This window comes from Corvus cornix, chromosome 11 (genome assembly GCF_000738735.6).
Source record: "Corvus cornix cornix isolate S_Up_H32 chromosome 11, ASM73873v5, whole genome shotgun sequence".
Lineage (NCBI taxonomy): Eukaryota > Metazoa > Chordata > Aves > Passeriformes > Corvidae > Corvus > Corvus cornix.
Genome location: NC_046341.1, coordinates 8,816,663 through 8,843,163, shown reverse-complemented (window position 1 = coordinate 8,843,163; position 26,501 = coordinate 8,816,663). Strand labels below are relative to the sequence as shown.

At 48.3% G+C, this 26,501-nt stretch overlaps 1 protein-coding gene across 3 annotated transcripts in view; it reads left to right on the top strand.

The window, feature by feature from the left end:
• The window catches only part of NECAB2 (N-terminal EF-hand calcium binding protein 2), a 90,918-nt gene that overhangs the window by 63,410 nt on the left and 1,007 nt on the right, over positions 1 to 26,501 (top strand). For 2 of the 3 annotated variants that reach the window (XM_039558541.1, XM_039558539.1), the window contains exons 4-11: positions 10,471 to 10,568; positions 21,967 to 22,103; positions 24,738 to 24,856; positions 24,974 to 25,053; positions 25,359 to 25,415; positions 25,544 to 25,656; positions 25,957 to 26,034; positions 26,403 to 26,494. In XM_039558541.1, the coding sequence (XP_039414475.1) occupies positions 10,471 to 10,568; positions 21,967 to 22,103; positions 24,738 to 24,856; positions 24,974 to 25,053; positions 25,359 to 25,415; positions 25,544 to 25,656; positions 25,957 to 26,034; positions 26,403 to 26,494 (774 nt within the window). Of the gene's footprint in view, positions 1 to 7,765; positions 7,792 to 10,470; positions 10,569 to 21,966; positions 22,104 to 24,737; positions 24,857 to 24,973; positions 25,054 to 25,358; positions 25,416 to 25,543; positions 25,657 to 25,956; positions 26,035 to 26,402; positions 26,495 to 26,501 lie in introns of all 3 variants that reach the window. The other variant, XM_039558538.1, reaches the window with a different exon arrangement.

Sequence of the window (26,501 nt, the reverse complement as noted above, 5' to 3'; positions counted from 1 at the left end):
GTCCAGGTTCCATGGGGTCAGCAGGGTCACCCCTGGGAGCCTCTGAGAGAACATGAGCTGTCATTGCAGAAGAGTTTCCCCATTTTTCAAAGCCAGGAAAACCCACACCAAAACCCTTTCCTTGAAGACTGTGATGAGCGTAAAACTGGGGTGGAAGTAAGGGGTTCTGCAAGAAGAAGTGGGGATGAATCCAAAAGAAGACCCGCACCTGAGATTTCACAGGATATTCTGCGTTGGAAGGGATCCACAGGGATTATTGAGTCCAGCTCCTCTGTGAATGGTCTCTTTGAGGATCAAACTCACAAGCTTGGTGTTATCAGCACCATGCTCTGACCAGCTGAGCTAATGAGGTCACAGTGGGCAGAGGCACCTTCAGCTGCTGCATCTACACTTGCCCTTGGATGGTTTGGGACTTCAGGGATTGTATTTAGCAAGTTCAGTAGCCTCCTCATGTCATTTTTATAACGTTTATTACTGCTACAAGATGAATGCAACTGTATTTGCAGGTCACTGGCTAGAGAACAGACATCTTCTCATCACATCCCTAATTACTGCTCGTGTGGAGTGCTATGGCAACTGCCTTTCTGCAGGGCATCTGTGCTCTGTATCACAGGCTTTTTTGGAGCAGATCCAGGCATTTTTGCCCCAAAGTGTGCCACCCATCTGGGAAGTTCAGCCTCATGACGTATCAATTAGGAGTCAGTGTTCAGTGCTAACCACCCTTCCCTCCCCCCCACCCTCCCCCTTTTCTTTTGCAATCAGATCTGGAGCAGGATTTGTAAAAGAGGCACCTTACTGTGGGTGTATGAAAGCACTTCTGAGCTAAACTCAGGCTCTGGCACGGTGGGAAGGATGCCAGTGGGCAGGTCTGCCTGTAAACCCTGCAGGTTGGGCTGTGCAGTGGCTGTAGGGTGCTGAGGCCCTTTGTTGAGGGGTGTGGCTGTCCCCAGGAGAGCCACCAGACACACTCAGAGATCTGCCATGAGGCTTCCATATCAAGGGGGAGGAGAAGGTAGTAAAGATCTTCTGCTGATCTCCCCCATCATAGCAGAAGATCACTGAAAAGAGCATCTTTGGTGATGCTGAAACCACAGATGTGGGTATCTGAGATGCTTTTTGTCTGGCTTGGGCAGGGGGAGCCCTGCCTGCCAGTGCTCAGCAGGGAACTGAGACCTCCTGGTTTCTCTCTGTGCTTCTACAGGCAGAGCAATTCCACTGTGGACTCCCTGTGTGACTCTGCAGAAGCTTCACAGGGTCTTGTTCTGTAGGGAGGGAACAGCCTTGAAGCAGGATGAACAAAGGACCGTGTTTTATCCTGAGCCTACCAGGTTTACTGTGCTTGTTTGTATTGAAGGTCAGTTCAGTTTACCTTGAAAAATCAGTGTTTTCCATATTACTGGCTTTTAATGAAGGCTCTGCTGCCCTGGTGCTCCAGAGGAGAGCACTCGGCGCAGAGCTCACAGCTCTGGGCACCAGCATTTCCAATGAACGTGGGCGTGTGGTTTGGAAAGTGGATCTGGGCAGTGTCTCAATTAATGAGAACCCAGATGGCTTATAAAGGCAAGAAGCTGCAGAGAAAGCCATGTGAAAATATTACTATTAAAATGTATTAAATACTGAAACATTACTATCCAGTGGACCTGAATGACGGTGTGCTGTGCAGCCCCAGTGCTGCTCACCTTCTGTCTTGCTGAGCAGAGAGCCACGCTCGTCACACAGTGTGGAAAGAAGCAAAACTGTCCCTGTCTTGGTCCTCATCTGCCTAAATCCCAAGGAAAGATGTGCAACGAACAGGAAGGAACCCAGCCCCAGGTTTAGGTGAGCAGAACATCCTTGGGGGACACTAGACTTCAGCCTTCAAATGGTGAGTGAAAATCCTGTTTTATAGCAAGGGCAGGTAGGAGGAAAGAGACCATCTCTCAAAGTTTGCAGAATGTGTTATAAACCCCAAACTTGCACCACAGGTGATGAGACTGTAATCAAAGTTTATATGTGAAAACTTCATACAAAATCCTCCTTTTGCTTCTCTGTATTTCTGGGCAATTCTTTGTCCCTATTTTTTTTCCTCTGTGCTATCAGGGCTTTAGAGAAAAACATGTTTTGTTGCTGGGCTTTCAGAGGCCCTTACTGTGCTCACCAGGTGCTCAGTGATGGAGCATATGCTAAGGGAAAATAAAGTTGTTAGTTTTGCTTTAGAGAAGGCAGCATTTTTCTCCCCTGCAGGAGCCCCCATGGGAGCTGTTCTCCACAGGTGTTATCATCTAAATCATTGTGCTTCAGTGCTGGAAGTGTCCTGGTTAGGTGGTGATCCATGTGCACTCTGCAAAACTTTTCCTCTTTCATATAATGTGGATTTTGGGAGAAACCTCTGGAGTAAATGATAACCCCTGTGCCATCTCTTGCCTCATGGCTCTTCTCCATCCACTCTGGGAGTTCAAACATGTGGTACTTTCTGCCCTGCTGGAAAAAGAAAATACCTGCTGGGTTATTTCAGGCTCACTGCTCACTCTGTTTATTGCTGTACTGAATACAGAGCAGGGCAATAGTGCCTGCACCAGCATGTGCACCTTAGAATTATTCCTGCTGAAGCACACCACAAATTTATGTCATGCAAGAAACAGGGACATTTGGCAGCAGAAAAAGACCATCCTTAAAGTAAAGCCAGGTAGGCAGCAGAGCCCCAACTGCCAGTTTGCCACAGCTAAAGCAATTAAAGGCAAACCTGATACATGTTCTGAATCCTTCTCTGCCTGTGTCTTTCGAAGCTGCAGGTGGCTGGATGTCCTTCTGGTTGTGGACAGCCTTGGCATATGTTTCTGCTGTTTCTTTGCAATGTGGCACACCAGACTTTGGAAGTCCTTTTTTAAGTCATACCATAAGAGTGGTTTGGGGTTTTTTTTAAGCAAGCAGATGGGTAAAGGGGAGGTACTTGGATTGGTCTTGGGAAGGATTTACCAGGATTCACCAGAAGATACAAGATGGGCTTGGAAAGTGGTTTAATTCTTTAGAATTAAAGTTATTCAGCTCCTGGCTGGCATCCAGTATTTGGTATTTCTCATGCTCTGCCTGGAATAATTTCTCTCTCTGTGGGGCTTGTGTAAAAAATATTTCATTGAGTCAGAAACTAATGATCAGAAGTGACCATCTGTGACCCCTTAGTAGGCATCTGGATGCGTATTTGCCACTTCTGAGGTGTTGAGATACCACAGCACTGTTGCTGATGGGACTAGAAGCCTTTTCATCAGATACAATAATATTTTCCATCTGCACTTGTTGTTTTTTAGTCTTTCCTAAATGAAAATGAGTTCTGCAGGTGGCTAATGCTAGAGGATAATTTGTTTCCGTGCTCGTTTGAAACCTTGTGGCAAACCCAAAGCTGCAAATAAAAGATGGAAATAAAAGTAGAACGTGATTTCAGGAAGGAACCATCCATTTTCTGTGCTGGTGAAGTGACTAAGCCGTGTGGCTGCTGATGCAAACCTTTCATCTGCCCAAGGAAAAGGGTTGTTATCTTCAGCTGAAGCTGATCGGGCACCGAGCAGCATTTGAGCAGCACATCCAGGCAGATATTTGCATGAGAAACATGAAGATGAGACTTTGATGTATTTGCAACTTCTGAATTCCCATTATGTTTTTGATTGTACTGCCTGTTGGGAGTGACTGGGACACCTTTCCTTTGGCTGAGCTGAAACCCAGGAAGAGAATTTCATGCCCCGCTCCTCCACATTATCTTTTTCAGTCTGAGATAACTTTTTCTCTCCTCTCTTTATTCGAAGTCTGAAAAAATATGTTAATGACAGCACATCAGACTTAGGGAGGCAGGGAGATGCTGGGAAAGAGAGGGAGAGAGGCTGGATTGCAGACTCCTGGCTGTGTTTGTTGGAAGGAACCTCTCCAGGTCAGCAGCAGCACTGGACCAGGACATCCCTGACTTTGCCATGCTGAGACCTCCTGGGATGTTCTCTGGGTAACCCCCTCCTGTGCTGTGCTCCCCTGGGCTTGCTTATTAAGAGCTAATCCAAATAATCATCATGGGGAATTTCCAGAAATATTTCATTTTCCTGGTGGAAAACACTGATTTGCTTTAGCAAAGTGTTAGGCTGGATCTGGATCGATTAGTTGGATGTTCTGACCCAAGACCTGGATGTTGCATGGTACCATCACCCACCCAGAGGTCTGGCTGCTGGGATGCTCAGCTTGAGGCCATAATCCTTGGGCTGTTGGACACCTGCTGGACACAGGTCCTCTGCCTGAAGGTGCTGCTTCCTGGGATAAAGTCTCAAAGATGGCATCATGTTTCAAGAAAGGTGGGTACAGGAATAAAAAAGATTTACAAACTGATGGAAAAGCAGCAGAGTCAGTACAGGACAGCTCTGTTAAAAGCCTGTCCACAGACAATCTGCAACCAGGGACATGGCAAGGGAAAGATGTGACTTCCCAGGGGTCCTCGTTAGCTCTAGTGCTCATCAAACCACAGTTTAACTCTGGGTGGGGCTTTGTGGGGAGAAATGTATTTCTTTTTGGAGTATGCAGGAGGCACAGCCATTACTCTGGGCAGCCTCTTGCTCCTACGAGTCATGCATCAGTAATTACTCCCTGGGCAAGTTCACTTAATTAATCCCACTGAGGGGATGCTCTCGCAGCATGGTCATTGCTCTTTAAACTCCTGCTTACACAGGAGGAGTATCATGCTTAGAGGTCTTTTCTTTTTCTTTGAAATAGTTGGATATGAACCAGGAGAGAAAACTATTTCCCCATTGCCAGTATGTTTATCTGGTCAAATGATCCCAGTGTATTTAAATGGAGGGAGTGGTGAGCAATAAACAGTCCTTTTTTGTGGCCAAAGTAGTTCATGGCTTGGGCTCTGCCTTTTCAGAAGGTGATCTAGGTTGAAATCTGAGCTCTTGTGTTTGCCTCCTACTTCTGTTGGAGCAATTAGGCCCCAAATGGCAAATGGAGGATCTCCAAAGTATATCTTTGCCTTGGAAGGTAACCTCAAAGGGTGCACATCCCCAGCAAGACTGGGGATGCAGGGTTGTGCTGCTCCATGCTAGAGCCTCATTGGTTGGCAAATAGAGAAAAGGCCTGGATTTTCAAAAAGACTTGGATTTTCTTGATTTTTTTTTCTCCTTTGAAAGGAAGACTTTTGTTTTGGAATGAGATCAGATAGATATGGTCTCTACTTTGCAGAAAAAATTGTACGACAGAAAGCTTTAATAATTCTTTCATTTCTACTTAAACTTCATTACATTCTGCTTAGTTAGTTGGGTTACGGCTTCAATAAGCTCCTGAATTAGTCATATTATTGATGCAACAAAAAAAATCAAAAGCTAATTCACAGCCAAGTGTTCTGGTACTTGAAAGGCTTCTTTCATTTTTTTCCTGGAAACATGAGAACAACTTGTGATTTTTCTTTTTAACTTGTTGTTGTAAACAGGAATGTTGAATGTTTGGCACCTGAAAAAAAATTGGTAACTAATGCTCACCTAAATATTATTCTGCTGAAGGGTTTTGTGATATGTGATTGCTCCAAAAATACCCTCTGAACGGCAGCTCTGGGATGAAGGGTTGGGGATGACAAGGGAGCTCGTCAGGAGCCAGAACCTCCCATTTCACAAGGCCTGAACCCCAGTTCCTGAATATCTGCATAATAAAAATCCCTACTGGTATAACCCATGGTGGGGGTTAGATACTGAAGCATTAAACCACCAGATCAGCTTGTAAATTGTTTTGTAGCCAGGTGTTGCACATGGCTTGTGCTGTGCAGCTCCCAAGCTGGGCCAGAAACCCCCCTGTAACAGCGGTGGGGATGTGGCTCTGTGTCAGCGATGTTCCCAGCAGGCAAACTCCTGGGGGATGGAAGCAGCCTGCTCAAGTACCCATTGATTTCTCCTTACAGTTTTTCATCTGAACATTATCATATTTCTTATTAAGTCAGCTTGTGGCTTCAGTAATTTCTTTCATTAGGCTTATTCTGAAGGCAAGATGACTTAAAATTAAAAGCAACTTCTCAGCCGAGTTAACATTCAAGCACAATTAAGTTAAATCATACACTGGCAAGATGTGAGGAAATAAAAGACCAATTTTGGCAGCAGCAGATCAATTATTACAATGCAGAATCACAGGGAATACAATAATAGGTTGGTTTTTTTCTCAGTAACATGCCCTAGCTGCAAACCCATAACCACGTCAGTAGGTGTTTATAAACAATAACTGTCTTCTGAAAGATATTATTGAAACACTTCGTGGGTGATGCTGATGTAAAAGCTACTCTTATGCATGTGACTGAAAGCAGCATTTGACTTCCCAGGCTGTGTGCTGAGAGAGCTTTGGTGAACAACCAGCTGTGGTCCTGAGGCTGTGCCAGCGCTGGAAATGCATCTGCTGGGGGTCTCACCTGAATTCCTCTGCTGCTGCATTGCTGAAGCTCCATGCTGGCAGTCACTTGCTGCCAAAGTGCTGTGCTCTGCCAAAGCTCCTGGGATCAGGAGTGACTCTGTTGCACAGCGTTTTGTATCTGTGTATTCAGTGGATTTGGCCATGAGAACACCTAGTCAGGGAAGCTGAGCCCACAGCATTCCCAGAGGCTTTTGTAGGACTCAGGGAAGTAATTCCAGGGTTTGAGGAAGATGATAAGTCTCCAAGAGAATGAAGATAAAGTAGTGCAAAAGCTCATTTTGCAGAGAGAGGCGTGTGCTGCCCACCCTGCCACAGCAGCCACCCCTGCAGGTGTGTCCTGCACCACCAGTGTCCTGCACTCGAGACAAGAGGTGACTTCTTTACACCATGACAGGCATCGCTTACCCAAAAGGGGGTGTGATTCAGCACCTCGTGCTTTTTCAGCAGGACACAGGGCAGGTGGCACACTTCTGTCAGACAGCACCTCACGAGCTCGAGACATTTGTGTTTGCCTTGATTTGGACATCAAGGCAGGGCTGCAGGAGGATGCTGTCAGTGAAACCCCTAATCCACTTATGCTGGCAGGTTAGACAGAGCAGGGATGAGTTTAGTTAAAGATATAAAGATATTTATATTCCAGGATATAAGTGGATTGATAAAATATAATTCTATTAAGAGATTGTTCCAGTCCTTGAATGGCACTAATGATTGTGTGGGAATAGGAGGCACAGAGAGATTAGCAGCAATCTTTATTTCCCAAGCAGGTTGTCTGTTGAGATGTTGTTATGTAAACTAAGTGTTCATGTGTTAAGAAGTAATCATGCAATTTTGTCTGGAGAGAGTCCCAGGCAAGAGCTGCTTCGTAAGGACAGAATTAGGAGAATTGGTCCATCAAGAAAAGTACATTTTGCAAATTTTTATTCTGAGTAAATGGGAACAAACACATTCCTGTGCCATATCGAGTGCCTCACCAGGGTGTTGCCAGGCTGGATGTTTGTAAGGAAGTCAGAGGAGTTGATGTGCCAGGTGTGCTGGGTCTTCCTTGGACAAAGGTCTCCCTGTGGTGGGGGATGTACAAGTACCCATTTTCCCCTCAGGCAATAGCCAAAACAACTTGTGAACCTATTCCAGCTGCACAGATGCTGAAGTTGCTCTGAGTGGCACAAACCCTTCTCTTCTCCACAGGCTGTCCCCACTGGTGGCTGGGGGATGCTGAGGGGGAGGGGGATGTTGCAGGAGGGCATCTGGAGTTAAGCCCATGGGAATTCTACCTGTAGCCTTCATCTGTCCTGTACATTAAAACTGTCTTTCTCTCTCTCTCTTTTTTTTCTGCTTCCTCCCCTGCCTCCTTCTCCCCCTCTTCCAGCAATGTGGACACCAAGGAGCTGTGTGGTGAGTGCAGTCCCTCTTTTTGGGCAAAAGCAATCACTGTGTGCACGAGGGCCTTCGAAGGGTGTGTGAAACCCAGTACAGAGCTTGCAGTGCTGTGGCAGCTGTGGAGCTGGGGGATCTCAGCCCTGCTGCTGCTCTGCCCCTTATTCCACAGGAAAATTGGCAAAACTTTTTTCATTTTCTTGCAGCACAAATGGGGTCAGAGCTAAGTGAAGCACATGGATCCCGTTCAATAACAAGCGGGAGTTTAATTTCTGGAGATGTCATGGCTTCCAGCTTCGCTCTGAAGTTCAAAAAACCCATCTCCCTCTGCAATACCTGTAACATGTTTCTCCCTAGGCCAGCCTTCATGTTTCCCAGCAGGCTGCCTGAGAGGTGCTGTACCTCCCACAGCTTGCCAAAATTAAAGGCTGAACAGAAAATCTGTGATAATATTTTGTCCCACACCTTGACCAGAAAGAGAATATTTCCTGCTGGGATTTCTGAAGGGCTTTGCCTCACTAGGAGGTGACTCAAGCTGCTCACTCAGGTGTATTTTGCTGTGGATGCTTGTTATTTGGAAATGTTCCCTTCACCCCAGCTTTTTGGGAGGAAATAGGGAGAGAGGCATGTGGCCTTGCAGAGAGCTCATCCACCTCTTCTCCTCCCCTCCTGTGCCAGGATGCAGAACATATAAAATCACCTCAGCAGGTCTTCACCATTTACCTTCATCACTTTGCCACTAATTATAGCCTTTGGAAGTCTGTCTGGGAGTGGGTTGTGCAGACAGAGATGGGGTTACTGGGTGCCTGTGCCAGCACCAGGCAGTTACTGCTCATCCTGATCCTTTAAAGACCTCTCTGTCCATAGGTGTGTCTGCACCAGGACATTGTCCAGGGTTTCTCTCTGCTGGTGTACTCAACCCCTGCCCACACCATTTTGAGCATCCAAGCTGGCAGCAAAAGCAGCAACATTTCCCCTTTCCACTGATTATTCCTGCTTGTCCTTGTTTGGGTATGCAAGAAACGAAGATTTCCATAAAATCCTTTTGGTCTGCTGATGATATGATGGGCTTGTTCCTGTCACTCCATTCTTATTGCACTGGGTCTCCTTGCCAGCTGACCCAAGAAATCAAACCCCCACAGCTTGCACCATCAACTTTGCCAGGAAATCCAGCAGTACCAATGGCATTGTTTGACCCCAATTGGCTTTCTCCATCACTCTGATAAAATCAGAAAATTACGTGGCTGTCACCCAGCGTGATCCCATCTCGCTGCCTCTCCCAGGGGTGAAGCTGCCAGGACAGAGGGGAGATAAACCATCACCTCCTGTGGAAAGCTGGGGGAAGCCAGAGAAAGGATCAATCAGCACAAGTTCCTGCCTAGATCTGTTATCTGCTGAATACCTGCCCTTGCCTGTGATTTATTTGCTTGCTTCTCTTCTAAGTATTAAACATAAACCCCCAGTTTGTCTAAATGGGAGCTGTGGTGTCTCTCTTGAAATGAGTTGTGTATTATAAGATGTTGAGAGTATCTTAAAAGGCATTTCTTGAGCCCTGCAGCTTTGCACGAATGAATAACACTAAAGCAGCAGAGCTGAATACTTTGTTAAAGTCAACTCTGTTCTCCTCCCATGTGCCCCTTGGTCAGTGTCAAGGGCTGTGCTGTGCCCACAACAGCTCATTTCTCCTGAGATGGATGGGTCCAGCTTGTTGTTTCAGGACTTAGAAAATGTCTTTACCTTTCAGCCCTGCTCGATTTTTCTTTTCCAGGTAGGAAGGAAAACACAAACAAACACGCTGCAATGAGAATAAGCTGTTTGGCTTATCGTGGAACAGCTGCTGTCAGACACGCTGTGACATTCTGGTTTCTGCCAAAATCTTCTTCCCTTTGGATATGTTCTCAGACTGTAAATAGCTATAGGCACTTCTAATTAAGCCAAGAAAACCTAATTAGTGGGGTTGTTTCCTGAAGTCTCTGCACTCCACAGAGATGTCACCTCAGTGTGAAGCTCCATGTCCTAGTGCTGAGGAATGGCCCCGGCAGCTTTTAAGGAGCAGCTTTTTGCTGTGCTCTGTGTCAATCACCAGAAACAGGGGAAGGATAAGGATGGCACAGAGAAAGTGTGGCTCCTTCTCTGTGGAGAACATGTGATTTCGGGCCCAGCTTGCAGCTCTGTTCTCTTCCTTTCAAGGCATATTTTACTCCCAGAAGCCTATTCAACCTGTGATGGTGGGTTGAGGTGCAAATGTGATAGGAATGTAGGGAACGATGTAAGGCCAGTCTCAGCTCATATGAATTGGGGTGAACCGGGGAAGTATTTGGATGCTTTGAGTGGCAAAGAATGTCAAGGGGGATTTTTTCTGAGACTTCTCCCTCCGTGCCAGCAGTAGGAGGGAGAGAGACCATATAAAATCAAATGCAGAAGTAGGTGTAGAAATAAAGACCCTGATGAATTCTTTTCAGTGGGAATTACTGGGTCTTACATCTCCTTTTTGCAATGGTCCCAAACTTCATGGGAATCACACCACTTCCCATCCCTTCAGGACAAATTCTGACTTTGACTGAAGATAAAGAGTATAAAAATATACCTGGAACCATCCTCTCAGGTTTATCTTACCACCAATAGTAAATCTTGCTGTGCTGTGTGGCCTCAAGTTACATTAACATGTTCCCATCATGTTTCTCTTGGTTTTCCCAGACTATTTTGCTGACCATATGGGAGACTATGAAGATGTTTTGGCCTCCCTGGAGATGCTGAACCTCTCCATCCTGAAGGCCATGGACTACACCAAACGGGTGAGTTCTCCTTCCTGCACCTCGAGTTTCACAGGCACAGAGTGAGCACTGTAAATGTCGCATTAAAGAGCACATAAATCTGAAAGGTCCTCATCCTCTTCAGCAGTGCTGTGTGCTCCTGCTCTGCAGACAGCGTGGCCTCTTGGTCTCTGGGGTGGGATTTTGAATGCATGAGTTGCTGTTAGCATCACTGACAGGGCTTTTAGAAACTTCACATGATAGAGCTGCCTTTAAATCCAGCTTCCATCTTGGAAGGCATCCTGCTTTCCAAATACAGTTGCTCATGTATGAAGCTGCTGTATTAGAAACTAGAGGGCTGTGTGTTTGAAGGACCACAGAAGAATCATGCAAGCACCAAAACTGAGATATAATGCCCTGTTTTACAAGTGCAAAGTAGCCCTAAGTCTTTAAAAAATCCATCATGTATATTAATGATACTGGACTATTATAGACACTGACAGTGATCAAGAAGCATATTGAAGTTCATTTATGAATACCTAGAAAATCTGAGCTGATGTACCATATAAACATCCCTGCAGAGAGGTGCACCGCTCATTTGTTGTCTTACCAGGATGAGAGAAGTGTTCATAGAGGTTTAGTTCCTTTGAAATAATTTTCCTGTCTTTCCATACCACTTAATAGTGCAACTGGGCTGTATCAATGATATTTATTGCCTCAGGACAATCAATCCTTTCTCCCACTTCCACCTTCAACCGCATTTGCATTGTTCTTTTGTGCCACGATGAATAGAAAGCATTTTTCCTCTTCACTGGTGAGCAGTAAGGTGGTATGCTGAGGACCAAGCCAAGGAGAAACGAGTTGTACGGACTTCCCAATCCAACTACAGCCCTCCTGCAAGCAATCCAGATTGAAATCTTCCTTCCATTTATCTTTGAAGCTAAAGGAGAAACTCAAATTACTCCACATTAAAGAAGTGACAATGATAAGAAGTTTTAGGGGTTAGAATGGGAAATAGCAAATTTCTCTCCCCTCTTGCTGCTGAGTAAAGAGCCTTATTTCCTTGCTTAATCGAAATCCATCCCTTTTGATGTTTGTGAGGAAGGCAATATGGAAGGTGAAGGCACATATTTAAGATGTTGATGTCTTGCCATAATAAATTAAAGACAAAAGTCTTTGGCCAAGCACTGATCTGTCTGAAGTGTTAGTGATTTTTTTATCAACATTATGAAAGGGTGAAAAAAATCAGGACAAGAGTAATAGTTCATTTTTTACAATTAAGTTTCTGTGTCTGTTCATGTCTCATTTATATTCATTATTAGCAATTTTCATGACCATCAGGTTTGCCAACTACGTATTTCAAATAAATGTTAACATGCCAATAGAGGTTTTAGTAATTCATTCCAGCTTGCTGTTCGTGATGCCTTCCACCACTGCTTTTTCATGTGATGTGAATATAAATGACTAACTTTTCCTAATATTTTGCAAGAGGAAGATGGTCTATTCCCTGCTTATAAATTAGGCATCTGAGCATTTGGGTATTACCTTGCATGAGACATCTGCAGCAGAAGTAGGGCGGTTATTCATAATCCCAGTCCACTCCTAAGAAGAACACCTTTATCCCTCCTTGATTTAGCAAATTGTGGCAGGATTCATCTGCCTTAATTGCAACAGGTCAAGGTCATTTACCTAAACCTGAGCTGGTCACTTCCATCATGATTTTGTGGAGAGAAACAAGGAGATCTGGAGCACTGAAGGCACCTTCCTCCCGTGACACTGAAGGATCACAACACTTCATCTCAAATGCAGACATTTTCCAAGCCAGTCGAGGGAATGCTGCCCCAGCATCCTCCCATCCCCTCATTTTATCAGCCTGTGGGGTGCACTGCTCTTCCCTGCCTGGCAGATTTTTGGCAAGGGAGCAAGCAGAGCAAGACTCCATCACAGAGAGGAGCTGGCAAAGAAGTATTTAATGAAAAGCACTGTTCCCCGCTGTGATTTTGTGAACAAAGTGGTACAAACCTCATCAATGAATTATTCAAAGGCAGGCACTTTGTTCAGGTAAAGAAGCAAGGGAAAATAAAACCCAACAGAGAACAAGCTGTTGTGAGTGGTAGAGAAACTCGTCTCCAGTGTCCAAACAGGATACATTTGGTTTGGAAGGAACTTAAAGCTCATCAAGTTCCACCACTTTGCCATGGGCAGGGACACCTTCCAGTAGACGAGTGGAGCTCAAAGCCCCACCCAGCCTGGCCTTGGACACCTTCAGGCATGGTGCAGTCTCCTTCCACCCCATCTCCTCCCTATGTGATGCTGTAATCAAGGGTCCCATGCTGATGGGGTAGCAGGATGTTTAAAAGATTTATACATTTAATATATGTTTTTATAAACACTGGAAGAGATGAAGGATGGCCAAAGCAGCAGGTTTTGGTAGAGTCAAGCGTGGTTTTGTGCCCCCTGATGCTCGAGCCTGTTGCTGTCCCTACACCTTTTCTTGTGGCCAGACCCTGCAAAGGGCTGGGTGATGATGCTGAGCATTGTGACTTGTGAGCAAACTGTTTTGCTTGTGAGATGCTCCTGCTTCTCCATAATAAAACACACATTTCCTAAGCTGGAGAACACTATTGATCATTTAGGAGAGCTCCTATTTCCTCCCTTTCAAACAATGTATTGGGGCAAATGATAAATGAAGCCCAACTTTCTTCTGTGCTGTCTTTCTGAGAAGTGCCAGCTGATGAGAGGGCATGGAGAACCATGGTATTTAATTGCTGTTTATATTTCTCACCTTTAAAGACAACTTATTATTTCTTGCTCATAAAAAGAGAAAGCAGCAATTATCTCATGCTGGAAGAGCTCCTAAAGTATCAGCAGTAATTAGATTCGGTAGTGGAAGGTCTCACACAGCAAAACAAAATCTGTCATTGTAATTATTTTCCAATACAGTGATGTCCGTGCCGCGTTGAAATGACTGCCAGTGACAATTGGAAATGCAAAGTTAAATTGGAGAGAAAGGAAATGAACTTTTGGGTTCTAAATAAAGCTGACAGCAGGAGATGTTCTTATATAATTCTCTTTTACTGTTGTATAGTGCAGTCAGCAAATATCAAAACCAACATGACTGGGAAGGATGTGGTTTGTGTCCAGTGTTGGAGGGCATGTGTGGTATGGTGGGAGCTGGGAGAGCAAAGCCAGGTTGGTTGCTGTCCCTCCCCTTCCCCCTGACTCCCCTGCCTTAGGGGACAGTGTGGGACAGTGCCCACCCAAAGCTTCCACCATCCCTGCCAGCCTCCAGGGTGATAGGGAAAGTGCCCAGGGGTGGCAGATGTGGTGTTTACCACTGCACATCCTCACCCAGACCCCCCTGGAAATGTGACTTAGCTTGGTAAAAAAACAGTGTGCATTTTGGAGCCTGAGAGGTCCAATTATCCTTGTTCCTGTCAGGTCCAGCTTCCACTGCCAGCTGCACTGGGATTGCTCCTGCTCCCATCTTCTGCCAATTAAGCATTTTGCAGGACTGACCATGCAAGCATCAGCAAGGCTGACCTTAACTGGTGAGGCAAACTTTAAAAGCAAGCTGCAAAGAAATCCAAAAAATGCTGAGTGATGAACATCTTCAAGGATGAAGCAGCTCAGATTTAAAGTCAAATCATTCCTTCCTGGGGATGCTCCTGTTGGGCAGCAGACAGGTCCAAGAAGCACTGGTGGCTGACCTCGGGGCATTCCCTGTCCCAGATGGAAGGTGGGTGCTTGGAAAGCAAAATTACCCAAAATTGGAGCTGAAATTGCAACCCTCCTGCACATGCCAGAATGAGACTGGCTTCAGGGAAGAGTAGGGTACAGCAGGAAGGATTTATGGAGCAGGCCTGAGCATCTGAGTGTGGCCCTGGACCAGCCTCTGCTTGGTGTTCAGCATCATCTTTGGTCCTGGAGAGAGAGCAAAGAGTTTTACTCCTCGCTTGCTCGCTGCCAGCTCCACTGGCAGTTATCTCATTTAATGGACCTGGAGAGGAAATATGACCAAGTGGTGACACAACACACCCCCTGAGAGCCTTTTCCTGTCGGGGTGACAAACACCACGAGTCTTATGGGCTGGCACTGTACTCAAAGCAGCTGCAAATGTATTTTCCCCTGAGAATCATTATTTAGATGAGAGAATATGTAAATCATAAAGGGAAAACTGAGTGCACTGACCTTCAATACCAGCTGCTGCTGCTGCTCCATCAGCAGCAGTAGGGAGCTCAGAGGTATCTACACACAGGTGAATAGGTTTGCATATTATTCGTGAGTTAAATTGTTCCTGCATCAATCCACCCTTCTTGTCTCTGCTTTGTGAGATGTAATTGCAGTGAACAGGAGATGCTGAGTTCCTGGGGCTTGGTGGAGGTGCTGCAGCAGATGTACTCTCCCTGCTGCTGGTGCCAGGCTGGCCATGGGTCTCCCCCAGTTTTCAGCCCCCAGCAGCAAACTGCAAACTGTGCTTGTTTGAGCAGCTCAGTTACAGCCCCAGAGCAAGAACCATCTGCCAGCAGTCTTGGATGCTAAAAATGGTGGATGTTATTTTTTGTTTTATAGCACAGCCAAGATCAGCAATTTAGAGTGCTCTTATTTGCATTCTTACCTGCCAAACTAAAGCTTGCCAAAAGTGATATTGCTCTTTTTTACGTGATGACACCTCGAGATAAAATAGTCAGTAGAACTAATACTCAAAAAGAACCTTTTCCTCCCATCCTCCAGCTAATCCTTTATCTCAGCCTTTCATTTAACCTGAGCAGGTTTTCTCCTGCTCTGCTGAATGAATGTGGTGCTCACACTGAGGGTGTCAGGTTCCTGGGGCAGGGCTGTGCCGTGTCGGGTGACAGACCCGTGGCAGGGTGGAACAGCAGCACAGTGGTGGCTGTTCTGGGTTGTACCCAGCCCAAGCAATGTGAGCTGCTCATGGCTTCTCACAGATCTCATGTTCTGGCCTTGGCTCGTGGTGGTTACATGAACAACAGCTGAAGACTTCTAGTTTGGGTTTGAAGTCTGGGGGGTACCACTCCGTTGCAGCACATCAGTTGTTCCATATTCCCTCCTGGGTGATTCATATTCTATCCCACGCCAGTGTCTCCTTTGGAGAAACACTGCTCTCTCTTCCTTGCTGCTGAACACGGGAACAGCTTGTCTCCTGGTGCTTTGTACCTGCCTGAACCCCAGGAGATCCTGCACAACTTGTCATGTTCCCCCTTGGAAGCATTTGGCTCTTCTTTAGGGGTCAGGTTGTTTGCTCAAATGACCAGTTTGCCTTTTCTGGGGGGCTCAGAGCATCATCCATCCTCACCTTTGCAGTGTCTGCCCTGATGGGGAGAGAGTGGTTTTGGGGATTATCAACTGCTTTTCTTTTCATATTCTTGGATGGGTGATTTTATAACACGACAGCTCTGAAACACTCCTATGATGCAGTTAAAGATGTAATCAAGGTGAATGGCTGTGTCTGAAAAAAGAAAAGCATGGTGATGGGTCAATGAATTGGTAAAGGTTGAGTCAACTCTCCATGTGTTTTGAATGACACATCTCTGAACAATTTTTGTATCAATTTTGATAGCAAAAAACAGATGTTGATTTCTGGAAGAGTTATGGAACTTTATAGTTGAAGAATAATCTGAAAGGAAAGGAGGTGCATTTGTTTAGCTTCCCAGAAAGCATTCCTGCAACTCTTCTCTGAAACTGACTTAAGAAAATATTGCACCACAAATTAAAACAAAATGTGCTGCTTCAGTTCTGCAAGAACTGAATTTTACCCAACTTTTCTGTTCAGACTCCAGACCAGAAAGCCGCTTCTCCGTGCAATGCCATCCGGAGAGATTTTCTTGCCAGCTTTGCAGGGCTGTGCATGATATCCAGCTGGGCTGCCAGACTGTGGGGAGCAGGGACTGGCAGGGAGATGAATCTTAAGGCCTCTCTTGGAACTTATTTTTAGAAGAGGATCCTCATTCACTGCTCTTCTTCTTGTCTGTTGCTGCAAAGTTCACGTCCTTCCATTCTCTCTGAAAAGGAAGAGCGTAGTCTCTGGAGGTCCTGCTTGTGCTGTCCTGGCTCCAGCTCTCATGGACTTCCTGGAGGACATAGTTTTCCTCCTCTTGCCTTCCATTTTAGGTCTATGCTCCTGGGATTTAGGTAAATATGTATGGTGAATTTAGGTAAATTGTATGGTGAAGGGAAAAAATCCCCCAGGTGTCAGTGCTGTTGCGCTGCCAAATAATCTGAGAGCAGCTTTGAAGGAGCCACCAAAAGGAAGGGCAGGGAGCAAGTCAAAGCATAAGAGCTGGCACAGCCAGGCTGAGCCTTCAGCAGCTTGACCATCCCACACGGCTACATCTGCAGGGTCCTTTGAGTAGGTCCTGTTTGGAAAACAAAATCTGCACTTCCCTTGGAAAACTGAAATAAATATGTATTAAATTGCTGCGTTGTGGGTATTAATACATCTAATTAGGAACTTGTGTGAAGCAAAAGGCTATAGCCAGGGTGTTGAGAAGTAAGAGGCCACTCTTTCAAGCCTGTTCTTTGCCTGCTGGGTGAGTGGAAAGGGGGCAGAGGGGCCAGCTCTGGATCCATAGGTGACCTCGGGGATGTGCAGCACAGCATGTGTGGGCCAGCAGATACCTGCCCTTCACATCCGTGTGGCTGCACAAGAAATGATGGGATCCCAATGCAGCAGGGAGGTTCTCTAACAGTGAGAATAGAGAAGTCCTGTGATTGATAAATTGCTTGGGAATGGTGCAGGAGGAGACCTTTAGGACCAGACATGGTAAGTGTGAGATGAGAAGGGTCCAACGCTGAGTTTTGCAAAAGGAGGATTTTATAGCGAAAAACTTTTAAAGTCCATATGATGCTGTTGTCAGTTTTGTAATCTGAACAGGTGTCTCATTTGGTTTTTTAGAGCTGTTTCAGGAAGGCTCAGGGTCTTTCATATGGTAATGCTTTCATTTATCAACTATTTAAATGCCTGTTCTCTTCAGGTTTCTCCTACTGATTATGTGCCAAGCAATCAGGTTTGGGTCTCTGCTTTGGAAGGGATTTAAAAGTCGGGGGGAGGAAAAGGAGAAAGAGGCAGGTCTGAGTGTTATTCTAATTATAAGAAAATATCTCTTGGAAGCAAACTGGCAATTATGAGCAACGAATTTAAATCAGCCACTCAGAGATTACCATGCAACACATGCCTGGTTTTTAAAGGGCTGGGTGGGTGGAAGATAACCTCTCCATCATCCCAGGATGAGGCCTGATGGGTGTTTTATGGCATGGCAATAGGTTTGTTGTTGGGTTTTGTTTTTTTAACTGGAGGGAAATTGTGGGTGAAACAGAGTTGCCTTTGGTTTCCAACTGAAAAGCCTTCTCAGTTCGGTGGCATCACTCTGTGGGTGGGCTTGGACTGTGGTTATTAACAGTTGGAGAAGTCATCAGTGTCCCCAGGAGTGGTAATTGTCAGCCAATTTGGCCAGTCTCACTAAAAGCCAGCACTGGGAAGCCTTGTTGGTCAGGGTGTAACCCTGTGAGGCAGAGGGAAGATGTGGGGATGTCACAGTGGGTCTCCGAGTTTGTGGGTGGTGCAGAATAATCTATATTTTACATCCTGTAGTCTTAATGAGCTGAATAGTGACCTTTAAAAATGCCAGCAAAGAAGCTTTGAGATGTTCAACAACATCAAAACTCTTCTTCCCCAGTATTTGATACCCACAAGGACATGGCCATGAAAGCCCATTTTTAGGCATCTATTTGCAATGTCTGGTGAGGGAAACTTGGTACTGGTTGGCAAATTCAAGCACTCAATAGCATCAAAATCCCAGCTATGCTTTGCACAGGTAACACATCCCAGGAGTGTTTTCATTAACCTGTGCCAGAATTTGGGCAATTTTGGGTGGGTGCATGTGGAAATGAAAAGCTGGAAGGACTGTGGTGGGGCTTTGAACAGACTGTGCCCCTATGTTAGCTGCCACTGTGTGTGGGAAAGTGCCTTACAGACACATAAAAAGCCCATGATGTGAAGGAGGAAGGTGGATTTGGGGCCTGGACCTCAGCCAACTGACCAGAGACCCAGCCCTGGGCAATATTTCCCCAATAAAGCAAGCTGTCCTTTTCCCATTCTTCTCTCATTTTTGAATGTCTCTGTCTCATGTCCTGGTTTGTAAAATCATTACGCTTTCTGAGGCTCTCCTGAGAGCCTTCAACACAGAAATCTCAAGGCCATTCTTTCAATGATGTTTTTACACTTGCTGCTCATTGCAAACACTCACAGCCACCTGTTTGCAGCAGCAAGTCAAGGCCAGGCAGCTCAGCAGAGAGCTTGCCTAGAAATGATGGATGGAAAAGAGCAGGCTTGGAGAGGTACAAGAGCTTCTGGCACAAAGCAGCTTCATTGAGCAGCAATTATTATTATACTATCTCCATAAATATTTTAACTTCTCAAGCTAAGCAAGGAGGAAATAACTCTTCAGGGTGGAATTAATAAGACCAAACCTCATTAAATCTCACTAGGATAGTCTGACAAATGTTTTAATAAGACAATGGGAAGGATTCCTTTATAGCTGGTCTTTTAATGGTTTGTTTCTGCAACCCTGAAGAAGACATGTGCTAGAGGAGAGCCTGAGGGATTGATGAAAAAACCTCTAAGCAATATGTGTTTCTGACTCAGCTCCCAAGAGCCAATGTCACAGCTGGGCTGGCAAATGACCAGTTAGTTAAGTGGGAGAAAAAAATCACTGTTGTTTGATTTCTGAGCTATTTGACTTACCAGCCTGTCAAAAAGTATCAGATCTTGACAAACACCCCAGTTTTCTCTGCACTGGCTGGAGTAGCTTTGTACCTGACATCCATCCATCCATCCATCCATTGAATCTGTATGTAGAGAGTTAAGCTGATTTAAATGCATGTGGGAATCACCTGTTTGATTTTTTCCTGAAGCTGAACCAAGATTATAGGCTGTGGTTAGGTAATAAAACATCCAACATTTAACTACACATACTCTCACAGCTTTATATTTCAGCTGCCAGAGCCAGTCAGAATGATCGGACAGCAGCCGGCACAGCCTGTGCATTCATAAAAACCATTTTCCAAAAGGAGCAAGCTCCCTTGCTAGGGAGAGCAGTCAGCTGACCTGAATCATGGGAAGGGTTGTTTGGGATATTTTTTGGTGGCATTTGCAGGAGACAGGCTGTAGAGTCCTGGAGTGCAGCAGAGCAGTGGAGGTAAATAGCTACCTGTTTATTTGATGCTTGGATTGAAATGGAAAAGCTGTGGTGCACTGTTCAAAGCCCTGCAAGGGAGACGGAGTGTGGGATAAAGAGCACAGAACAGGTGTAAAATCAGCAGATGGGCTTGGAATATCCGTGGGAGCTGTGGTGTGTGGTTGGATGCTATGAGAGGGGGAGAGGACAAAGCAGCAGTGTTGCAGATCGCCCTGGGGAGGGACACTCTGGTGAATTACTCTGTCTTTGCAGTGCATCACTGCTTGGAGCAGCACTGGGGGTCTCAGGGCATGGGTGCAGCCCCTTGCTCCAGCCCATGCTTCCATCCAGCCCCAGCTCACATCGGGGAAAATCATGTCCCAGAAACTCCCAACTCTTAACTAAAGGCATAGTCCAACCAGCCAGTGGCATGCTTTCCTCTCTCTGACCTGGCTGTCGGATAAAGATGCTGGTGGAGTGGGCTGGGCTGGGATGTGCTGGAGAGCACCAGGGCTGTGGAGGGGAGCATGGTCCTGCTTGAACAAAGACTCATAAGGTGCCAGGGTCCACTTGTGCATTGCCAAATGCATCCCCTAAACTTGAGGAGCATCCCAGTGCTTGGTTCTCATGCAGATCGGCTGCAGCCTGTTCAGTGCCCTGAGACAGTCCTGTCTCCGTTTGCCCAGTGCCCTGGGACAGGCTGTGCTGAAAGAGCAATGCAGCCCATGGATCCTTCCCTCCTTACATCTCCCTCCTTGCACCCAATGGTGTACAGAGAGCAGGTGCAGGAGATGATGGATAGGGCACTCTGCATGGCAGATGGTTTCAGCATCACCATCACCACGTTGTGCATCACCATCCATCAAGGATCACCATGTCGTGCATGTCCCCCAGAAATACTGTGGCTGGGACAGGGAGAGGAGCAAGTTTTCTTGTGTTAGACAGAAGTCATTAACTGCTGCTAATTGGATGCTTAAGAAGCCATCAAGAAACTAGTGCTTCCATACCAAACCAGGGGTGAGAAATCAGCTCTGTGATCAGTTTCCCCAAAGGGTTTTTTTCCATCAGCTCATTCTTCTTTTATGATTTAATATGGGAGATAAAGGTGGAGATAAAGGCCCTCTGGGTTCTTGCAGAGCTGCTCCAGTTGCCATGGAAATAACCCTTATTAATAGCTTCATAAAATAGGAATAATTTGCTTTGGGGAGCTTGGGGTGCTCATTTTGTGCTGCTGCGTGCTCAGATAACCAGTGCTGCTGGGACCACTCCGGTCCCCTGAGTGTGGTCACTGCTGATGGAATGCAGGGAGCCAGGAGCATCCATCCCTGTCTCATGGCTCCAAAAATTCATGAGTCCCTCCCAGAGGAGTCCCATGCCAGGAGGTGTGAGCACACAGGGACAGATCGCCCAGCAGGGGTTTGCCTGGGCAATGTGCTGCCCCAGCAGGCACTGATGGGTTGGAAAAAGTGGTGCTGGCAAGCTTGGGCTTAGAGGAGCCCTTTTTTCACTGCAAATATTTTCAGCTCTGATGCTGAGTGGTTGGCTTCAGCCAGAGCTAGTGAGGTCAGTGGCCACTGGGCTGGCCTTGGTCTGGTTGGGCTGGTGTTGAACTGGTTGGAGTGGTGATGAATGAATGCTGGATTGGCTGGGTCAGTGTTGCACAGGCTGTGCCAGTGTCCATCTGCTTGTGCCAGTGTCCCACCTCTGCTGGTGACTGTCGGGAGGTGTAGGAGCAGCACAGTGCCATGGGGAGGGCTCAGCAAGGCTGTGCTGGGAAAGGGGCCCTGGGTGCTTCATGCACATCAGTTGTGCTATTAAAACATTTTTAGATGTTCTCTGTCTTGAAAAAGTTTGGATTACCCTGGGAGCTTCTAACACTCAAACAGCACACTGAGCCCTGTTAATCATCCCAAACCCCTTTAACTTTAGTGCTGGCTTGGCAGTACTGCTGTGGACTAGGGCACTGTATATAACACACTGAAGCTCTCCGAGTAGGGATGTCCAGAGCACAGGATGCACTTTTCATACCTGCACCCACTGGCTGCAAGGCAATCGCAAAGGAATTTAAGACCATGCTAAAGAGAGCAACTACGGGCTTTGGGTAACACCCCTTTACATTGCGGGGACATGGAGGGGACCAGCTTGTGTGTAGGATGCTGGGCAGATGCTGCACTGGCTGGGGACCCTGGTGGTGCTGCGTGGCCGGCGCTGGCACCCACCGCGCTCACTGTGTGCCTCTGCAGGTGTACGAGAGCGGCAGCAACGTGGACCAGTTCGTGACCCGCTTCCTGCTGAAGGAGACGGCGAACCAGACCCAGTCGCTGCTGAGCTCCGTGGAGAGTGCTGTGGATGCCATCGACGAGCAAACCAACCCCGCCAGGTGCGCAGCACTCCTGCCCTCCTCTGGTGCAGGAGGGTGGAGGGGGAGCAGGAGGGAGCTTTTGCAGGGTGAGGGAGATGCAGCGGACATTGCGCAGGAGCAAAGGGGAGCTGGGCGAGTGGCGGCCTTTCTCTTTGCCTCCCTTCCCGGCTTCCTGAACTCTGGGGGCTTTCCTCCACCGCTCTCTCCTGCCCTGTCCCTTACTCTCCTGCGGTGTGTGGGGGGATGCAAACCAGGGGCAGCAGCCTGGCGCCGGGCTGGGCAGCGCTGGGGGCACGGGGCTGCCTCTCTGAGCAAACCCACCGCTCCCACCCAGGGCAAAGCACAGGCACCTGCAGAGAGGTGGCTGTGCCTGAGGTGTGCTGGGGACAGCCCACAGGGGCAGCTCCCCCTCCTGCCAGAGCACTCAGCGAGCGCGATCATCCAGAGGAAGAAGGTGCTTTTGCACTGGGGACAGGCAACGCTGTCCTCTGGTCCCCTGGGGGGCTGTCCCCACCCCAGCAGCCCAGCAACATGGCACTGAGCTTGGGCAATAGACGGGAGACGGTTTCAAGGTTTACCGAGTGCTGCCAGGGCTAAGCTAGAAGGAGTTCCCAGCAGCAGAGGTCAAACCTCAGCACAGCCCCCCTCGGTGTCAGTGTCACTCACCTCTCCAGAGTGCCACCGTCACCAGCTCTAACCAGGACAGGTTGCCACGGAAACTCTGTCAGACGCTCATGGAACGAACTTCTCTCCTGCCATTCCTTCAAACCAGGAGGCCTCGGGATGCTTGCACGGGAATGTTTCGGCTTCCCCAAGCCATGGGCGGGCAGAGGGGCACATGGAGAGTGAAAATTCCAGCTGCCTCCTAAGACAGCACTCTCTGGAACACAGTGAGACCTGAGCAGCTCTGGCACCATCCCACCAGCTTTTCTAGCAGGAATGCTGTGGGTTTCATCATCTCACATCTCTTTCTTCTCTTTGTTTTGTGGCAAACCTTATACAAAAAGAAGTAGGAGCTCCTGCGAAACAATAAAGAGGAAACAAACCCAACATCAGGCAGAGCAATTAGAGCCCATGAAAGACTTTGCTGGCTTTTATTTGCTGATGTGTGGGCACAGATCATAATGGGGAGTATTGTAGTTGTTTTCTCATGAAGATAACAGCTCTAAAGAAAAATAAATCCCACCAAAAAATTATCTCCTGCATCCGAGTGAAGACAAAGAGGAGGCCTAAAAAGCACCAAAACAAAGGGCTGTAGAACAAAGTGTGAAGGCAGAGGTCCAAGCTTGAGACACCTCATTAAATTGTGGTAAAAATAAAGCTCTGTCCGTTTTTGCCTAATTTCCTGTCTATTGACAGGGGATTATCCAGGACCAGCAGAGGGATAATTGTACAGCCTGTAGCAAAGGGACGCTCCTGCCACCTTTGTTGTTGTTCTTGCTTCCATATCTTGGAGATGTTCTTTGGGACCAGATCCTCATATTGTGTTCCTGTGTGTAGGGTGGAGCCCACACTGGCTGATTTTCAGGGTAGCTGGAGAAAGAGCACTGGGCAGCTGTGCTTTGGAGGATCCGGGTGCCAGAGGGACAGGAGGGCAGGGAGATGCTGGCTGGTGTGGTGCCCATTGGCTCCAGAGTGCTCAGTGTGTTGTCTCCAGCTGGGAGCTGCTTGACTAACAAAAGATGCCAAGAGGAGCCAGGGCTCCCAGGCACCTCTGTCAGCAGTCAGCTGGCACGGAGCTGCTCTTGCTGGAAGGAAACACTGGAAATCCTTTGAGCTGCTCAGCCTCTCCCTCTGTGGCTCAGGCTTCCTCTCGGTGGAGGAGAAAGGAGAGGGTCATTCATCCCCAAACCCATTCCCATCTCACACACATGGACGGCAGCTGCAAGCACTTGTGAGGATGGCAGGTCTGGCATTCTCTCTGGCTTGCAAATAAACAGGGTCCTGGGAGGACCACTGGGGATCTGGGGCTGGATGGTGATTATGGATGCTCCATCTGTGGAAGTGTTTCAGGAGAGTTTGAGCTTTGAGCAACCTCCAGGCCAAATGGGCTTTGTAGACCCAGATAAAGGAAGCAGGATGGAGGAAATGCTACAGTGGATGTGTTTCTATTCTCCAGGGGAACCGCAGCTGCAGTCTGTTAGTGGGATACGCAGCCAGGGGTCTCTTCCCCTGCTCGTGGGCAGCCATTCAAGCACGGGCAGCCTGGGTTACAGCAACTTTTCCTGTCTGAAAGTCACCAAAGACATTGGACTGCAAAACCAGCCCCAGTAAGGTGCAGCCAGCCAGCTGGGCACAACTACAGGGACCTGAATGCCCCATGTTGCAGGTGTCTGTCTAGGACAGAAAAAGTCCCTGAGGGCTGCTGGTGGTGCCAGGAGGGCTGTGCTGTTCCATAAGAAGGAAGGAAAACTGATGGCTGCTGCGAGCAGCCCACAACCTTCCTCTGTTTCTGACCCACTCCCCACACTGGCTGATGCCAAAGGGTGGTGCAGGAAGGAAGCCTGCACTGCCTGGGCACAGTATGGGCACTGCTGCCCTCCAAGGGGTCAGCAGCAGAGCTGCCAGAAAGGATGCTCCAGTGCTGGCTCATGCCAGTCTGTGCGTGCCCAGCTCTGCTGTCCTGACACCCTGCATGCTCTCTGGTTGCAGGCACTACCCCAGCAAGGATGGTCACGGCCTGAGTGACACCTGGTATGACAACCCCGTGCCCAGCTACTCTCCCACCACCTGGATGGTCCCCAGGGAACAAGGAAAGAGCTTCCAGACTGGTAAGTGCTGGCTGCCTGGGGTGGCTTGGAGCACTCAGGTCCTGGCAGCAGCACGGGGCTCTCAGGGGGTACCTGCAGGTGCCCCTCACTCCGTTACGGTGTCCTGGCTCTGCGCAGGTTCCCCCGACACCAAGGCAGAGGGGCTGGAGGGGCAGATCAACAGGCTGGCCAAGCTGATTGGCAAGCTGGAGGACAAGGTAAGGGCCAGCATTTCCCTGCATGGGGCTGTCCTGCCATCCCAGGGACAATCCAGGGACCTTGCCCCAGCTGTTTTGGGGCAGGGATGAGGACATAGTGTTGGGGAGGCTGGCTGCAATGGGAGCCCAGGGAACTTTTGCAAAGGGTCCCGACTGGAGATGCAAGTGGCTCTTGGAGCCCATTCCCTGTGGAGAAGGGGGCACAGTCATTGCAAATGCTGGGGACAGAAACCCACCAAGCAGGGAGGGACATACAGCCTCAGCCAATCTACCACCCCCTCTGCTGCTTATTCCCCTTTTCCCAGACCCTCTGGTTTGACCTGCACCAGAGGCTGTCGGACAGCGAGAGCACGGCTTGCACGGTGAGTGTGCCCGACCACCACCCATGGGTGCTGGGGTGACCCTGCAGCACAGAGCCACACTCGGGGGGGGGGGGGGGGTTTCTGTGTTTTCGGAGTCTCATATGTCGCTGTGTTTGGGGGCCCGGCAGTACCTGCTCCTGGTGCGGAACGAGATGACTGTGACACACAAGCACCTGGGCGAGTTTTGCAGCTCCCTGAAGCAGTACCTGAAGAGCGTGGCCGGGGAGCGGGACTGCTTCCAGTGGGTACCATCAGCAGCTGCACATCATGGGGCTGGGGAGATGGGGGGCTTAAGGTGGGCTGGAGTGAGGACCAAGTGAAGGACTGAGGTAAAACAGCCAGGATTTGGGATGTAGTCATGCTAAGCCACCAACACTGCTTTTGCGTGGGATGGGGAGTGCTGGGATGGGGGCCCTACCCCTACCTGGGCTGCTGGGGCTGGGTCCCCCCTCAGTAGCCCACCCTAGCACACACCTGTGGCTGCAGCATGGGGAGGGATGCCCCATGTTGGGGGCTCACCCCCTCTCCCTGTTTCTGGCAGCGTCACCGCTGTGAAGCTGCCTGATGGGGTCACCTTCATCATCTATGAGTTCTGGGAGACGGAGGAGGACTGGAAGAGGTAGGGGAGGGGGTGAAAAAAGCCCATATTGGGATGCTTGGGTGTGGAGGGTTGTTAGAGCAGCTGAGCCCCAAGCTGTGTCCCCTGTCTGATGGTAGGACTGAGGAGCTGTCTGTCTGTCTGTCCTAGGGCTGTCCCTATGAACAGGACAGGGGGTTTGGGGTGGGTCTACACCTCCCACCTGGGAGTGCCTGTGGATGTGATGATGGGAGGTCCATCCTGAACCGAGGCAGGGTGCTCTGCACAGGGGGAAGTGAACAGGATTGCTGGCACCCAGTCCCTGCCAGAGTCCATGGTGCTGTGGGGGGCTGGGATGGTGTTTCTGGGGTGGGGGCCTGGGTGTCACTCACTCTCCCATCTGGGCACAGGCACCTGCAGAGTGCCACATGCAAGGGCTTCCAGCACGTCAAGGTGGACACGCTGAGCCAGCCTGAGGCCGTCTCCAGCGTGGCCGTGCCAGGTAGGAG